This window comes from Vanessa cardui, chromosome 21 (genome assembly GCF_905220365.1).
Source record: "Vanessa cardui chromosome 21, ilVanCard2.1, whole genome shotgun sequence".
NCBI lineage: Eukaryota > Metazoa > Arthropoda > Insecta > Lepidoptera > Nymphalidae > Vanessa > Vanessa cardui.
In genome coordinates this window covers 12,452,414-12,470,617 of record NC_061143.1, presented here as the reverse complement: position 1 = coordinate 12,470,617, position 18,204 = coordinate 12,452,414, and the positions used below count along the sequence as shown (strand labels likewise).

General features: G+C 35.7%; 3 protein-coding genes across 3 annotated transcripts in view; 1 reads left to right on the top strand and 2 right to left on the bottom strand.

Moving 5' to 3' along the window:
• Positions 1 to 280: 280 nt before the first annotated feature.
• Positions 281 to 1,427, top strand: LOC124538849 (DPH3 homolog). The gene is made up of 3 exons (XM_047116081.1): positions 281 to 510; positions 1,032 to 1,106; positions 1,192 to 1,427. Exons 1-3 carry the CDS (start codon positions 403 to 405, stop codon positions 1,258 to 1,260), a joined length of 252 nt encoding a protein of 83 aa, XP_046972037.1. The 5' UTR covers positions 281 to 402; the 3' UTR covers positions 1,261 to 1,427.
• Positions 1,421 to 6,651, bottom strand: LOC124538848 (arfaptin-2). Its single transcript, XM_047116080.1, has 7 exons — positions 6,475 to 6,651; positions 6,212 to 6,342; positions 5,623 to 5,787; positions 5,025 to 5,193; positions 4,538 to 4,690; positions 3,961 to 4,111; positions 1,421 to 3,200 (listed from the first exon to the last, which is right to left on the bottom strand). Exons 1-7 carry the CDS (start codon positions 6,483 to 6,485, stop codon positions 3,006 to 3,008), a joined length of 975 nt encoding a protein of 324 aa, XP_046972036.1. The 5' UTR covers positions 6,486 to 6,651; the 3' UTR covers positions 1,421 to 3,005.
• Positions 6,652 to 10,693: 4,042 nt separating this feature from the next.
• LOC124538872 (prostaglandin E2 receptor EP2 subtype) overlaps positions 10,694 to 18,204 on the bottom strand; it is a 32,218-nt gene continuing 24,707 nt past the window's right edge. Inside the window, exons 6-7 of the mRNA XM_047116114.1 lie at positions 13,059 to 13,247; positions 10,694 to 12,356 (exon numbers count right to left, since the gene is read on the bottom strand). Coding sequence (XP_046972070.1) covers positions 12,219 to 12,356; positions 13,059 to 13,247 — 327 coding nt within the window. The 3' untranslated portion in view covers positions 10,694 to 12,218. The remainder of the gene's footprint in view (positions 12,357 to 13,058; positions 13,248 to 18,204) is intronic.

Below are 18,204 nucleotides of genomic sequence, written 5' to 3'. Positions count from 1 at the left end.
ACAAGATTTAATTTTATTAATGTTGCCATGTCTTAACTTAATTTCGATTATTTATAAAAAATATATTTAAAAGCAATATTATTTACTTCATATACACTCCAAAAGTAAAAAACAAATAAAATATAGATACGATCTCTACTATTAAACAGTATGTTTTAAATAATGTTATTTTATGTTATTGAAATATTATATTAAACACATTTAGTGGACTGACAAATGTATAATGACAATTTACATAATAGTTTTTCTGACATTAGAGGTTTTATATTGTCCATTCCATTTGTCCATTAACATTAATACCGTGTGATTAAAAATATTGGTCATCAAAGCACGTGAACGACAGTATTATAAGTTTTAATGGTTAAGTTTCCTTATATTCTCTGTTTTAAATAAGGTCCAAGAATGACAATATTTCACGATGAAATAGAAATCGAAGATTTCGAATACGACGAAGATGATGATATGTATTATTACCCGTGCCCATGTGGGGATAGGTTTCAAATAAGTAAGGTTAGATTTTATTTACTACAATATCGACCCCAGATACTATAGGCCGTTTCACTTTAGGTACTTTAACGCTATCTATTTGTTTAAATGACTGTAAATACCAATTTACGAATCCCTTAACTATATTGTAGATATCTAAAAGTTCTTGATTCATATATATTGTTTATAACACAACACTATTCCAGTTAACTACTTACATATATCCACTTTAAGTTTACTAACCAAGTTGTGATAACAGCTTTGTTGACATAAAAACTGAAAATTGAGTTGTTACAAATCTTTATCATATGTCATTAATTTCATTTCAAATTTGTTTATTTGACTTCTATTTCTTTCTTTGGAATAGGCTATAGTAAACAATTTTATATTCTTCACCTATTTCACCTTGATTTTATACACTGCTTTTTTTTCTACTATCCAAATTTTGCATTTAGATAAAAATTTATCTATAAATAAATGATAACATAGACAAGAAGATATGTTTTTGAGAAATATTATTTGATTATTTTAATTGTATCTTGTAGGAAGAACTGATGGCCGGTGAAGAGGTTGCCACATGTCCTAGCTGTTCTCTGGTTGTTAAAGTTATATATGACTTGGTAAATTTTAAATTACTTAATTTATAAGTTACTTATACATTTCAAATGATGGGCCAATTGATTATTTAATTAATGTATTTTTCAGGAAAAGTTTAAAGCTGAAGCTGAAGAAGTGCAGAGTGATTGCAAGGAAAAAGAAACTGTGAAAGTTTAATATGTGAGCATCTATATAGCTATATAGTAGCTGTGAATGTGTTCCGGGTCATAATTGAAAGATGTGAAAGATGCATCACAAGGAGTGGTCAAGCCATTCTACTGATGAGGTGTTCAGTGCTGCAGTGACAACATGTGATACTACAAATAAATACCAGTTATATCTGATAGATATTTTATTTTACACTTTATAAATATATTTTACAACACACATTCACTTAAATTTACCAAATAAAAGCACTAGAGATAATACAAGTTTCATATCATTTGTCAATGTGCAATTGGGAATTTGATTTAAATAATATTCTATCAATAAAATTATAGTTAAATAGTAATAACATAATGCAGTTTGACTAGCTACTCGGAATTGCTCCAAAGCCTCTATATATGTTTAAGCTAAAGGTAAAGAACCTCTTTACCTTACAAATATATATTGTCATTTATTATGAGTTATAACTAAACTAATGACCTATCCATAAAAGCTTTTAAATAGAAATACATTTCTATTTCATAAAATAAAATAAATCTATCAAATATTTATTTGATCTTTGGATTAAAATATCTTTCAAGCTAGCAATAAACAGTCTTAAATTTCATGATTTCAATACAATAGTTACAAAACCCATAACATTTTACAGAATACATTCATGATCACAGTAACTAAACATTCAAATCACTAAGTACTTAATTACATATACATAGGAATACAAACAACATTCAGTATCTGATTTTGAAAAATGATATATTCTGGTAAATATTCATTAATAAAAAAGCTATTACGTACAGGTCCCATATGATGTTATGGCTACTAATACTTTAATAAATACATCATACACATCACCAGGACAAAGTGAGATCCCATTTACATATTCTGATTATTGATAATTATATATTGATATAAATTTAACAATAGATACATTAAAATTACTTATTGAACACCATTATACAGAATTTCAATGGAAGGATAAATTTGAGCTAAATAAGATGTCAGAATACAATAATTTGTATCATTCTACACATAAGCTATGAAACAATTACATACACAAAGCAATAAATAATGGAATGAAAATATTCACTATGTTATGTATAAGCCAATTTTAGGTACAATCATAATACTATTTGTTACATATGTAAATAATATGGTTTCTTATAATTAAGGATAAAGAGCATAAAGAATAACCAATTACATTGCTATATTCACAAATAAAATACATATTGTATTTTTATAATATTCGTGCAATATATAGTGCTCTGAATAGTTAAAGTTTTAGAAAATAGTGTCATTGACTAGAGAGAACTTGTGATGCTTTTATAATTATATGTCACAGTATTTTAGAATATTCGAGATGAACAACTTGAACAAGGGTATTAAGCTTCATTTATTAAAATAACTTGCATCATCATTAACAAGCTGTGGGAAATACTGGTTGTTGTCTTTTTAATTATAATTATCACTATCTACCTATTTTAAACATATTTGATAGCAAAAGTAATTCAAATATTGTAAGCGCAATTTTTGGTACCTAGTTTAAAAAAATATAGGGTCTAAGTTAACTCTACCTGTGGGTCCTTAGAAGTATTAACTGTTGCACAACACGGCACAATATGATGGGAATAGATTACATGATAAAATTCAGTAAACAGCTTGAGTAGCCTTATACAGTTGCCATGATTTCCAACTTAGACATTTTCTACTGTCTTACCTTTACTGAACTTGGCAGCTCAGTAAGTAGGCGGGGCGAAGTCCTATGCAGTCCTCGGAGGACTGGTGGAGGGGAGTGGGGTTTGTGTGGTGGGCAGTGGCGGGTGGCTGTTGTGTTGTGAGGGAACCCCCGGCACGCTGAAGTGCCGCACGGCTGCTTCGAGAGCGACGTTATTGCCGCTAAAGTAAGCCGACACGGCATTGTGGAAAAGTAGAAGTTGCTTGTTCATCACTTTTACCTGTAGACAGAAAGACAAAGTGATGTTATATATTAGGATATAAAGGAGCTGCATAACAATAATTCAAAACTATCGGATATCAAAATAAAAATCTATCTGAAATTGAAACCTACAAAAATTATATTATACTAATTTTGTTTTAATAGTTGTTGTTTCTGTTTATGATCGATAGCACACCTTGGGAATGAAACGATCGCCTCCTGGCTATTTCATGTCGTATTAAATTGTTTATTTATATAATACATAAGACAAACCCGCTGAGTTTCTTTTGCTGGTTCTTCTCAAGTCCGGGTATTTTCTTTCCGAACCGGTGGTAGTGTTTCAATTGACCATCAATAACAAAGTGTAATGCTTCTATATTGAATAAAGTTATTTGAGTTTGAGTTTGTGATTATACCTAATACCAATAAATATACTCAAATTAATATATTGTAATTTTTTCTTATTACATATATTTAGAAATATTCTATTTGCTTGGTCACCAACCTCTGTCATAAATTAAGAATATACAAAACCTGGTGGTGTGAATTCAACACAACCCATCGACATTAGTACTGTATGAGACATTCGATACAACATTGGAAATTATAGCAAGCGATGTTAGCTCTGATATTTCTAATAATATATATATACTATTAGAAATGTCAGAACTAACACCGCTCGTCCATTGTATCTACCAGTAGGTTGGCTGGTTCTTTCACCACCTACATGCCCGCTGCATTTCCTATTACTGCTCAATAAGTAATGGTTAAAACCTGACCCGGTTCTCGTGCAGCAGCTTGAGCTTGACGGCGGAGTCGTCCCGCAGGCGCTCGTAGTGGCGCCGATGCCGCTCGATGCTGGCCAGCAGCAGCTCGGGCGGGTTGCCGCCGCTGGCCTCCAGCTCGCTGCGGTACGCGTCGTACTCCACGCTGGCACACACCTTGTCGTTACGACCTTATTCCCACTTGTCGCGTAACCAACGTAACTTAGTTAACTTGGTGGCAGGGCTTTGTGCGAGCCCGTCTGGGTAGGTACCACCCACTCATCAGTTATTCTACCGCTAAATAACAGTAGTCAGTATTGTTGTGTTCCGGTTTGAAGGGTGAGTGAGCCAGTGTAACTACAGGCACAAGGGACATAACATCTTAGTTCCCAAGGTTAGTGGCGCAGTGACGATGTAAGGAATAGTTAATATTTCTCACAGCGTCATTGTCTGTGGGTGATGGTGACCACTTACCATCAGGTGGCCCATATGCTCGTCCACCAACCTATACTATAAAAAAAAAAAAAAAACCAGCGATTATCACTGATTCAAACGATATATTCGACGGTATCCAATATAATTATAACCTTACCGCGCAGCCTCATACTGGCGTATGGTGAGCAGCGTGTCCTCCATGGTCTTGTTGGTGAGCGTGTTTAGAGAGTTGTTAAAGAAATGTAACGCAGCCAGCAGGGTCTCGCCGTTGCGGGTCAACGAGCGCTGCGTGTCCGCGTTGTACAGGAACCTGGGAAGAGTTACGCGTTAAGATCGCCACTACGAGGAATACAAACAGTGGCGTAGCTATCGTAGGGCCAGGTGGTGCAATGCACCAGGGCCCCAGAGTTCAGGGGGGCCTCTTAACTAAACCTCTAGCTTCTGAAGCTAGAGAATCACGACCCACACAAGATTTCTTATTTGTATGTATCTATAATTTTAAAGGGTAATTTTAAGGGTGTTAAAGATCGATGATATAGAGGGAGTGAGGGCCCGATTCTTTTTCTATGCACCGTGGCCCTTCCTCACCTAGCTACGCCACTGAATACAAAGCGGTTGGAGGAGCGGGCTGGTTCTGTTAGTACTGGTTCTGCAGCTCGGGCGACTTCTGCGCCAGGTCGGCGAAGGCCTCGCCCAGCGCGCGCTGCGTGGCGGCGGCGGCGGCCAGCTGCGCCGTGAGCGCGGCGCTGAGGCGCAGCACGCCGCTGTACTTGCGCTGCGTCTCGCGCAGCATCTCGATCTGCGCCTCCAGCTCTGCAACCGACCACCACAGAATTCAACTAATCAGGTTAATTGAAATAATTGTATTTAATTAACATGACGTTGTATTTTTTAAATGTTAAAAAAGAGTAACTACTGAGTTTCTTGCCGGTTCTTCTCGGTAGAATCTACTTTCCGAACCGGTGGTAGCTTCACTTAATTGTAAAATGACGATTCAAAAGTGCTTATAAAAGCCTACTTGAATAAAGTTTATTTTGATTTTGATTTTGATTTTTGATTTTATCAGCATCTGACCCGTATTTGTGGTACACAATTGACCTATAGTGCCAAATGGGATCCCTACTGAGAAGTTATATATAAAATTACTAGTATATCAAAACCCTAAAAACATTATAGGTAAAAAATATAATAAAATTTCTAAAATGGGAACCTCCTCCTTTGAAGTCTATTAAATTTGATTACCTGTGTCTACAGTCCGTGAGCTCTTGCCAAGCTTTTCATACAATAGCTGCTTGGTGCACTTGTATGTAGAGACACTCCAGTTCTTGATGGACTCTATCTTGGTGGAGCCTGCACGCAACAACGTACTGTTACCAGCTGCACCATTCTGTGACACATCTGGTGGAGCTGTAAAATGTAATAAGGAGTTCAGTTTCGAAAGACCATTTGTAATATTATTAAATTTTTTTCGAAACATGTTTATAATTGTTGTATTGTAGTGGATGAATTTTCTCCTCTTTTATGTAAGAATTATGCATGCTGCTATATAGACATAAGCACACAAGTGTGTGGGTAAATTAAATTTGATTGCACTAACATCAAAGATACTAATTTAATTATTTAGTGAGCCAATATATATAAAATATTGAATATAGTTAATTTAACAAAAATATTACTCAATAATACAAGCATTCTTTTTTATATAGGTACAGTTTTGAACAATTTAAAAAGTAAGAAAGCATTCAACTTCATTTTCTTTACTCAATAACAATAAACACGCAAAAATAACCACATGAATTATGTATTACATATGTATTTGAAGTTGCTTTACCGTAAGCCGGTGGAAAAGGCATGGATCGAGATGTCGGGAACTTGGCCTCTGTTCCCGACGTTATGGAATCGCTAGACTCGCGCAGCGGTGGTGTGTCTTTCAGCATTTCGTGGATACTTCTCTCAGATTGCCTTGAATTATACGTTTGAAAATGCAGTTACGTATGACATCAAACAATCAGCAATATGATAGTTTATTAGGAATCGAAATTTGTCAATATTACTTATTTTTTTATACGAAACAAACAATGAAATATAACATACCACTTTGACATTTCGTCGGAACAGTCTATTTTTGTCCTTATCGAATGTAAGGCTTGATAATAGAGTACTTCTAAAACGGTTTCATATATTTATTATAACATTATTTATATTTAATGCGCTAAAATACCTATTTTTATTCAAACAATTATTACGATAATGACAGCAGACAGTTTGTCACACAAGTCAGAAGTTGCAATACAGATAATACATTAATTACAGGTGACAGTCGAGTATGTCATATGATTTGTTATTTAAATCTGTTCTTTTAGCCCAAATAATAATTTTACGAAAAGTACAAGTCAACAAAGATACAAAACTAACAGACCAACCAAATTTAAAAAAATATGTCAAATAGTTAAGCAGTTTTATAATGTAAAAAAAATAATATCACCCACAAATTTCGAACATATAGGATAATTAGGTGACTAATCGAAATTATTGTTTCAGACAAAAATTAAGTATAAGGAATATTTTACGAGTTTTCGTAAGCTAAAAAATGAACATTCACAATTTTTTTGTAATTAAATTACAAATGTTAATTTTGTTCATTTACCTAGTGTCGGTGTTTGAATCCACGCAGGATTTTTGGCGTTAGACTCATTGTTTTCGTGAGATTCTTCATTAGCCTGGAAATAGGTGATAAGATTACTCAGAAAGGACGTGAGTCCGTTTGTCATTTGTACTTGATCTCTCTCTATGTTGGATTTCTGTCATAACTCACTTTAGACAGGCCCGCCGCTAGCTGTTTTGTCGCCCACGTGCAATACCTATGATGCCGCCCTTTTTTTCGCTACAAAAACGCATACCACTTTTCCTCCACATGATGTTCGGACCGGTGTGTATACCCGCTAAAAAACCAACGTTAGCCACCCATTCCGTCTTTTTGGATGATGTCACGAGATCGTTTGTGCATACTACCGTGACGTTCTGATGGTAGGCTCACCTCTGCGGGTTCCACTTCCTAGGGAGTTCTCAGGGTACAGAAACCCTTAAGCCTGGGACACTTATGGTGGGAGGAAATGACATCCATAGCGAAGACCCCTTCTTCTGGTCTTCTTCGTCGAAGCGGATCAGCAGCACTGTTCCCACGGTCCTGCAAGATAAGAGCCTTGTTACAAGCATTAAGGGAGTCCAACCAAATAGGACTTCAATATCAATGGCGAATACATCTCTCACTTGAGATTTGCAGACGACATCGTCATTATGGCAGAAACGCTGCAGGACCTACAACAGATGCTGAAACAGCTGGCTGATTCTTCTGAGCGCATCGGTCATGTTCAATAAACATGTTCTACCGGAACCGATTGCGATACACTGTACCGTCCTCGAAGTTGTTCAAAAATATGTCTACCTTGAGCAGTCTTTGCGATTACGTAGAAAAACCTTGAGGACGAGGTGAATAAAATAATTCAGCTGGGTTGGGCAGCATTTGGAAAATTACGTCGAATCTTTACATCGTCGATCCCATAGTGCCTAAAGACGAAAGTCTTCAACCAGTGTGTCCTACCCATGACGTCAATACATATGGAGCCGAAACGTTTACACTCACGGTTGGGCTGGTCCACCAGTTTAAAGTCGCTCAGCGTCCTATGGAAAGGGCTATGCTCGGCGTTTCTCTGCGGGATCGCATCAGAAATGAGGCGATTCGCCAGAGAACCAAATTCATCGACATAGCCCACCGGATTAGTAAGCTGAAGTGGTTAAAGTTAAGTAAAGTAACAGCCTGTAAATTTCCCACTGCTGGGCTAATGGCCTTCTCTCCCATTAAGGAGACGGTTTGGAACATATTATACCACGCTGTTCCACGCTGTTCGGTTGGTGGAATGCACATGTGGTAGAATTTCGATGAAATTAGACACATGCAGGTTTCCTCACGATGTTTTCCTTCACCGCCGAGCACGAGATGAATTATAAACACAAATTAAGCACATATATATATATATATAGTGGAGCTTACCTGGGTTTGAACCCGAAATCATCGGTTAAGATGCACGTGTTCTAACCACTGGGCCATCTCGGCTCTCTAACCACTGGGCCATCTCGGCTCGAAGCGGCAGTGGGCTGGCCATATTTGTCGCAGAACCGATAACCGTTGGGGAAAACGTGTTCTAGAGTGGAGACCGCGTCTCGGTAAACGTAGTGTAGGACGTCCTCAGGCACGGTGGAGTGACGACTAACGCAAGACGGCTGGCAGGAGCTGGATGCGAGTAGCTCAAGAACGATCTCAGTGGCGTGCAATTGGAAAGGCCTATGTCCAGCAGTAATCGGAAATGGGCTGATAGATTGGATTAGATTTATTTATTTACAATAAATAAAAAAAACATTGCCATAGAGCGCACGCAGGCAAGATGTTTAAGGTCCTTTTATGTTGGCATTGATGAGCTTCAAGACCAGCATCTCGATTCGATCCACCGTGAGCGACACTCCGACCTTAGGGCCGCCATCTGAAAGGTTAGCCCCGTCACCGTGATGAGGGCGTCGTCTGTGTAGGACAACACACCCATCCCGGGTAAGGTCGGTGCCCGCAGGAGCCAGTCAAAACCAACTTCAGAAGCCGGACAAGTCGTCCATCGCCCCCTCCCAAAGGATCACCTGATCCTGGCGGTATGCTCCAACGGCCTTCCTAGAGAGGAGGGCAACTCTTGATATCAAAGTGCATACCCTATGGTCTCGAAAGGACGATGGCGAGCTTGAAGTCCAGCGAATATCTGCTGATGTTAAGTAAAAATATAAAAAATAAAACGCCAAAGTGTATAAATGTAAAATATAAAAAAGGCACGGGCAGCTATGACCCCGTGGATGTCGCAATATAAATTAAAAAAAAAAGAAAGGAAGACTATTGAAGTCGTTCGCCAAGTCCGGTGATACCGTTAGGACTACGTTCTCTTGGACCACCGCCTCGATTGTCCGGGTCTTCAGGGTGTTTTCAGGCATCGATGGTTGAGTGACCCGCCATGTTTCCTAGAAATAGCTCCCCGACCAGTTGCAAGAGATCTGGCACTAGTTCCTGGTGTCCGGAGCTTCCCTCGCAAACCACGATAGGGGCGCCCCTTTGCTCTCTGTTTGCTTAACGCCTTTTCTAACTCCTTTGTCAACTGGCGATGTGCGGCCCATAGCAGCTGTACCTCTAAGTTTACGTTGAGCACGTTGCGCCTGCGACAGCGAACGTATGCCGCGCCCGGTTTTGCAATACCCTTCAAGCCTACGACAACGCTCTACCACAAGTACGGATACCTAATCTACCAATTGATAAGGAAGCTTAAAGGGGATTCTCCTAATTCCGACAGTACTGTTTTTCATAGGACAACAGACGACGGACTTTTAACTTTACTCAGTGTGATATTTTTCGATGCTTTGAATAATTTATTCTGCTTAAGGGTTAGGGAATTCGAATAAATAGCGATTCTTTGAATTGGCTTCGAAATTATTTAGTTTGTACTATTAAACATTTAGTATTATAAAATAAAATAAATCTAAAGCATCAGACATATGTACATGTATAGACAAAAAAATTCTGACTGATAAAATAGACATATAAGTGCATATGCATGCAAGTGGTACGTTTTATCAGCTGATGATATAACTGGTATACTGCTTCGCCTGCTGTTGGGGAAAAGGAGGTTCACTATTTTCACCCTTTGAACTCGTTTAAGGCCGTTTTGATGTCATAAAATATATAGAAAAAATCAGTGGCAGACACTTACTCCGCTTTCTTCTACATTTTTTTTATAATTTCAAAGCTTTGATTGAAAATTTGATACCGTAAGTCTGTCGATCACTGCACCTAGGACTGTATATGTATGTTTATATATATGTGTAAATGTATGTTTTGACTTGCAGCGTGACTTTATTAATACCTTTTATATAATTCTAAAATAAAAGTAACTTAAGTTACTCCTTATCACGTCAGCTTTTTGCCAGTGAAACTGCAGTCAAAATCGGTCGAGCCCTTTCGGAGATTAGCCGGAACAAACAGACACATAGACAGACAGACAAAAAAAATTAAGTATATGTACGGCGTGTGTACGAAAATGCATTTAGTAAAAAAGGAGTTATTTTAATATTATAAACACGCTCAAATTTTATTATATGTATAGAAGATACAAGTTCATGGGTAAGGTTTCTAAATGTAATGATACAATTTATTATGGCACTGATTTCCTTTTATTAATGTATATAACATTACATTATGATGTACGATAAACATATTATATGCTATAAACTATAATTATATTAATCCAAAATTTATAGAATGTTTCTTTATTCATAGTGGATTACACATAATTACATACAATAAGTGCATAAATTTATTTTTAGGAATGGATATTTACTTTTCGTAGAATTTTATGTTTTGTTAACTTTAAATATACAATTAAAATTACAACATGAATTTACATCTAATTAAGTTATAATACAACAGGTGTAATGTTTAATATATATTGATGATGTTGTACGATCTACACTCGTTTGGTCATTCGTTTTCTTAGTAGAAATGTCTACGATTTTTATGCTATAGAATTAGATCAAATTTTAAGTACAAGTTAGTTTCTTATACATGCTCTCGGACTAGATGTATGCTTTATTATTTGGTAGGCCTTATATTTAATATTTATTTACAAATGTAATATTATGTGATCTAATACTAAAGTTTTGTACAAATAATATCAAAATGAAAATACTTCTTGTAAGAAATTAAATGCAAACGTTGAAAAATATAAAAATAATATTGTATCAAACTCGGTTGAAGTGTGCAGTCGATAAGATTTTTAATACGCACTCACACTCACAATCTCTAATAGATAAACTCTGTAATATCGATAAATAATTCATACATTATTACATTTTAATTCCAAATTTTTGGTTACAAATATTATTTTATTTTCGTATTGTTAACGTTGGGTAACTTCCAAATCTTAATATATAATATTTATATCTAAAGACTAAATAAAGCTTAGGGCTACATTTATAGTAATATTTTATAAAAAATATATTTATGTAAAATTCTATCCCAGTTAAAGCTTTAAATTGTTGTGTAATCTTGGTAATGTATAGCGGTCGACAGCACATCAATTGTTGTTTGTCAAATATTAACCAATTCACCTAAGCCTTTAATATTTTGTTAATTTAGATACTTGTATCTATTTCTATCATATTGAGGCTTATTAAAGAAACCAAGACAATTGAGGGCTCAGTTTTTAAACAGAATGATATGTTTTGAATTTGAAGGTTGGAAGATCTTTATTTCTCAAAAAGAAGTTTTGAATTTTGATCTTATTAAAATTGAATTGTCTCCATCGCATTATCAGGAGTACGTTATGTTTACGTACGTTAAAAGAATAGAGCCAAGCTTTTCTTGCCTTCTTAGCCTTGGCCAATGGCTCTACATGAAAATGGTAATGATCAAAAAGTCTTCTTGACCAACAACTTCTGTAGATAATATTTTCCTCTGTGATTAATATCTAAAACAACAAACTTGAAATATTTTTTTATACAGTTGTCATTATCAGTGCTATAGGCTGTTTGGAACGTCATCCACTTTTTATCCGAGTGACAATTTAGGAAGTTAGTTGATTATGATACTGTAGTATTTAAGTTTTCACATAATAAAACAACAGGATTCAAAAATAGGAAACAAAGATTCTTTCGCTTAGCTTGTTCTGAAGTTTGTAGACAAAGTGTACATCTTCAATGAGTATATTAACTTATTAGCCGACGACGATGTCGGATGTCCGATGTGCGGTCCATCAGTCGTGTATCTTGACGAGAGCGGCGCAGACGGGCGCACGCAGCGGCCTCAGCTCCGCACCCGAGCTCTCGCTCACCACGAGCGTCTCCTGCGGGCAGCACGATGTCTTCATCGACTCGGTCGATGTTTTGTGATTCTGTCGCCAAGAAAGGAGAATAATAATTATGAGCCCTTTATCTAACCGACCCGAAAATCGCTTGTATTTTGTTAATTTTATCTGCATATCTTATAAATTAACCGAAGAGTCCCGACGTATCCTGGCGCCAGTATTCGATATGATATTCAACACCAATACACTTTGTATTGTTAGGGTAGTTATTTATTACTTTTAATTTCAATTGCAAATTAACGATTAGTAGCCAGTCGGGACATAGCCAAAATAATGGCAAACAATGTATCATTGTTACGTTATTTATAGAACTCTGTTAATTCATTATTGCTTCCAGCCTCGCAAAGTATGTGTTAACATATTTACATTTATAATATCAATAAAGTATTAAAATTCATGTTGCATACTTATAATAAAACTGTAACATTCAGTTTGTTTATTCCCGTGGTATAATAAAACACTTTGGTAATTTATCAGTTCAAATTGCACGGTTATTTTAGACGACCACGCTTGAGAAGTAACATATTTTTTGTCATTACCTAATACTGTGCTGCTTGTTGCTTCAACTGACGTCACGGTTTCTGATGTTACATCGGTTACGGTTCGGGGTCTAGACTTAATTATTATCCAAGAATAAGACGATATTTGTGTATAATAAAGTAGAATAGTTATTTGACTTTTACTAAATATAACTATGAAGTAATAATTCGATCGAATATATATAATTACCCGCTTAAAGCAATGTGCAATGGAATGGCAAAGCGCCGTCGGCGAGAGGTGACGGCGCTGCCGCATCAGCACGTAGAGAATTGGGTCCAGTACGTAGTTGAGCAGCATCAACACGTCGGAAAGTGCAGCCAGCGTGCCGAGGCGTGGCCAGGCTGACTTTCCCAGACCCAAGTAAAGCGCTGATGTTACCTGGAGATTAAAAATTAGAAGGAATTATGCAAACGATAATTATTATTAATTTCAAAGACATTCTACTGTTGATAATAACTATTAAATTGAAGATCAATTAAAACAATAGAACAGATGATACAATTCACAAACTCTTTCGATTCCATCACTATTAGGACAGTTCGATTGGACGATAATTCTTAATGCCTGAAGATGATTCCACCCCGGGCCCTCTGATTTACCTGATGTATGATACCACTAACTCCTGATAGATTTATTTATGTAAAGAATTTTATTTTTATATCACATCGACCTATGATGCAATGATTTATAATAATCTGCTATCGTATAATCTAGCCACTACACACAACAAGGCAACGCGAGATTCACCATCACGTTCCTTTGGTCGTTTGCCTGCCTGGCGTCAATAAAAAAGTACTGTTGATATTATGTTGTATGATGATTATGTTTCAGTTATATTATGTACACGACAAATAGCTGAGCGTAATATATACGATTACACGTAAGCATACATTTATATATATTATATGTAAACTTGAAATTATGTCACCAGATTAATTCCTGCTTATTATGGGTATAGAATTCGCAATTGAGTTAGAGCGACTCAATAATATAAGGTCGCGTTGTAACGCTGTTTACAAATATAATTAACTGAAAGGGCCAAATCAAAAGCTCACAAACTAGCGTTTCATTAGCTACTGGGTAATTTAATTTCATTTGTACTTACAACGATAATCTAATATATTATACATATAATGTAGGGTTGCAAACGTAAAACGTACCTGTTGTAGAAGTTTTGTCAGACATATTTTCATTCAGGCATATTGTTTATAAAAAATCTTGGTAGCGAATATACATATTTGTATCTCAATATTAACCAATAAACATATTTTGTGTTATTAGTAATGCAGACGGGTAAAATTAAGTTTGAGGTATAAATGACGCCCTAAATTTATGTTTCAATATATGTGTATTGAAAAAAAAAATGTGAGGTCAATAGAAAATCGTTTTCATTTTGTTATATAAAAACTAAAGTTTTAGTTTAATTAATAAGTATTTCGTTATGATTATCTGTTAAAACAGATTATCATAACGAAATACATACTCCGATGCACAAAATATGCTTGGGTCGAAGAGAGTTTTGACTCTTTCGGCTTACACAGTCTATATAGTTACAGCTTTATTGACCAAGGAGTTCAGCTAGATTTTTCTAACACGGTTTTCGTAATGATTAATAATAAATGCTCTTCTCACTACGTGTCTGTACTTGTCATGAGGGGTTGCCAAAAAACTAGGATAACAATTTCAACAGCCCGAGCCGCAGATTTCAAATAAATAATTAACTGAATATTTTTTTCCTATTATAGTGTTTGTAACGGGGCCTTATTTAAAAAGCAAGGTTGACAGATGTTCATATAATGTAACTTATATTAACTAAATCGTGATTCCATTCTACTAGTGATGCTAACTTCTGCTAACCTATATTATTAGGTGTTTCTGACAATATTTATTTGTTATTGGATAAATATTGACCCAGTTACTTCCAATAACGAAATGGGGACAGCAATTTTTCTACTGGGATCATGTCAAGATACAATAAACGGATATCATTGACTCGACGTCTAAAGACTAGACGTAGGTGATAAGCCGTTTAGTAATTGGCTGGATGCTATCTCTTATCAGATGGCTCGATTAATTAGGACGACAGGCGCTGCACGCTACCAATATCGCCCACGTACTTAATTGATCAATTCCTTGGAATCAACAAGCTATTGGGTAGGTAGGTAGGTAGGAGGTATAAGGTACACAACTATTAAATAACTACGTTTCTACTCAGCCGTCATGTTAGGAGTTATACTTGTAAGGAAGTTCGAAAGTTTTAGTACCTTTAGTTATAGTATCTGAGCTTTTTTAATTTCAATTATATTTGATTATATATATTGTTATACTGTATTATATATTTGATATAATACAAAAACAAGTCAAATTTATATTTTTATTTACTGAAATAATAGGTTGAGAAAAAGTTTCTTCGTATTTTATATGAAAATTCAAAAAGTTTTTTTTATAGTTTATTTACATTTGACTAAAGTATGTAGGTGCCATTTTGTTCCATAACTTTTTGCCATCTTGTTGGTAGTGACATGATCCCATTGCTGTAAAAATTTTGGGGCTTCTGATCGAAAAACTGCGACAAGTGGTTTTGGCAGTCCTCTCGTGATGTTAACCTGACACTGCCTAAGGAATTCTGCAGAGACCGAAACAGATGAAAATCTGAAGGTGCAAGGTCAGGACTATACGGCGGATGCATTAATACCTCCCAGCCAAACTCTCGTAATTTTTGTTGAGTGGCTAAAGATGTGTGAGGTCTAGCGTTGTCATGGTGAAAAACCACACCCCTTCTGTTGATCAATTCTGGCCGCTTTCTCTCAATTTCTTGCTTCAATCTCATCAATTGTTCGCAATACAGTTCTGAATCGATGGTCCTGCCGGGCGGTCACAGCTCATAATGAATGATGCCCTTCCAATCCCACCATACACACAGCATTACCTTGTTGCGAGTTAATCCGGGTTTTGCCACAGTCTGTGAAGCTTGACCGGCCTTTGACCACGATCTTTTTCGCACGTTCTTGTCGTATGTGATCCACTTTTCATCACCAGTTATCAGCTTCTTCAAAAATGGTTCGGTTTCATTACGTCGTAATAAAGAATCACAAATGAGTACACGGTTCATTAGGTTACTTTCAGTGAGTTCATGAGGCACCCATATATCGAGCTTTTTTGTGTACCCAGCTTTATTCAAATGAGTCAAAACCGTTTTGTGGTCAATTGCCAGTTCTTCAGCTACATCGTAACTACTAATATGCCGATCTTGCTCCACTTATTCAAAAATGGCATCAATTTTGTCCGTAACAGGGCGACCAGAGCGAGATGCATCTTTGATATCAAAATCTCCGGCTTGAAAACGCTTAAACCAAACTTGCGCTACTCTCACAGATACTGCATTTGGTCCATAAACATCACAAATTTTTTTCGCGGCTTGAGTTGCATTTTTACCTTTATTATAGTAAAATTTTAAAATGTATCGAATTTCTTCTTTAGATTCACTCATTTTAACAACAACAAAAACAAATGAAAATCACACAAATTCCTAATTTGAATTTGGAAGTGCCTTCTTTAAAATTAAAACTTTTTAATGATACCAAAACCAGCCAGATACAAATGGTATAGCCAAAGAGATTTTATTACAAGTTCATACATACTATATGCGAAAAGACTTTTTCCCCAACCTAATATATTATAAATTTACACGAAAGTGATATTTGTGAATATTTGGCAAAAATTGAAACAACAAAAAGTTAACCAAAGAACTAAAGCCGTTCGTAGTAGTTCAGCTCCGCCTTTGACACGGTATAAATAAACTGAAACCGACATAACATACCAAATGTATCATAGTATCCTAGGACTGTTGGTATTAGCGTGCCTGGTAATGAAGGACTAATATGTAACCGCCGACATGTTAGTACACTTATATATTGGCTGTATGATGGAAGTAACTTTTCAACTTATATCTACGAAAATCGAGGTATTATTCTACTTACTCTTTATTCTCTTTTCTATATATTTATACTCGATATTTATATTCTCTAGAAGCTATTTTCAGTAAATCCATTGACATTGATTAAATAAAAATCATAGTATAAAATAATAAAGCAGAAAAGGCCTGAGTTATATAGACGTTATGAGTAATAACAATGTAATATCAGTAACTGATAAGGAAGGCGAGGCGCGGTGGAATCGGCCATCAAAACTCAAATCAATATCCATTGAGCTAATCACCTCATCTCCCGCCCGAGAGACGGGCTGGGAAAGTATTACGGATAGATTTGATAACAAGAGTTAGGCCATTGAACGCATATGAGAATATTTCCTATAAATTAAAAGTTTCATGATCCCATTTTGTCATACGAATATATAAAAGGTACCCGCTGTCGGAAATATGCAGTAACTTTATCACAATTAATAATATATATACTATTAATCTATCAAAATCAAAATAAAATTGATTCAAGTGGGCTTTTACAAGCAATTTTGAATCGTCAATTAACAATTAATTGAAGCTACCATCACTAAAATAATAAGTCAAATTATGGTTTTACGCATGAAAACTTGTACCCACTCCCGATCAATAAGTTGACCTTTTACCCTGTTGACCAATAAGTTAATAACAGAACCTTTTTGGTTCAACACTAACGCGCATGAAGTCGCGGACACAGCTAGTTTAGACGATACCTACGTGTATATTTTATAATTTCAATTGCTTTAGAGATATATAATTTCGTCGGCCGTCCGTTTATGGTTAGTATAGCTGGATCGCCTTAATCGTTAAATGTAGGAACGAAAACACCTCGGTGGTGCCGTCATTGGCTCGCAGTTCGCGAATAAAGATCTACGGAATTAATGCGAATGCCATTTATCGAAACAATGAAATATTTTCGCTGGTCGTAGTAACATTTATTGCATACAAATAAGCTACGGCAGTACAATTGTTATCGTTCATTTAAACACCGAACGTACCAATAGGTTTCGGGTCGTCGAAGGAATCTTAATTTGTATAACAGACTTATTTCCATCTCGAAAATTGTTATTATTTCATACGATAGCTAATTCACGACATGCGTTGTAGATTAATTAAATTTGTTTGCTTAGATATGACATGCGTTTAATTAATTATAGCAAAAAAGGCTTTCTGAATATAATATGATTTGATAATTAAAAAGAAGTATTAAAAGTGTATGTGTTCATTAGTAGCTATCACTTGTAGAAAAGTAGAGTCGGTATCTAATATATATGTGGTAATATGAAGTACATATATCCAAAAAAAGATACTTTAATGAACTGTCTAACTGAGTTTGTCATGAAATTCGTATTAGTATAATTATTTACAGCGTGTTCC

What these genes read in the sequence shown, in the direction of transcription:
- LOC124538849 (XM_047116081.1), top strand. Translation starts at nt 403, where the DNA reads ATGACAATATTTCACGATGAAATAGAAATCGAAGATTTCGAATACGAC. An exon ending in ATAGGTTTCAAATAAGTAAG is followed by an intron (nt 511 to 1,031) that starts GTTAGATTTTAT and finishes TGTATCTTGTAG; the next exon opens with GAAGAACTGATGGCCGGTGA. An exon ending in TTAAAGTTATATATGACTTG is followed by an intron (nt 1,107 to 1,191) that starts GTAAATTTTAAA and finishes TGTATTTTTCAG; the next exon opens with GAAAAGTTTAAAGCTGAAGC.
- LOC124538848 (XM_047116080.1), bottom strand. An exon ending in GCCTTTTCCACCGGCTTACG is followed by an intron (nt 5,788 to 6,211) that starts GTAAAGCAACTT and finishes TACATTTTACAG; the next exon opens with CTCCACCAGATGTGTCACAG. An exon ending in TCGCCCGAGCTGCAGAACCA is followed by an intron (nt 4,691 to 5,024) that starts GTACTAACAGAA and finishes AACTCTTCCCAG; the next exon opens with GTTCCTGTACAACGCGGACA.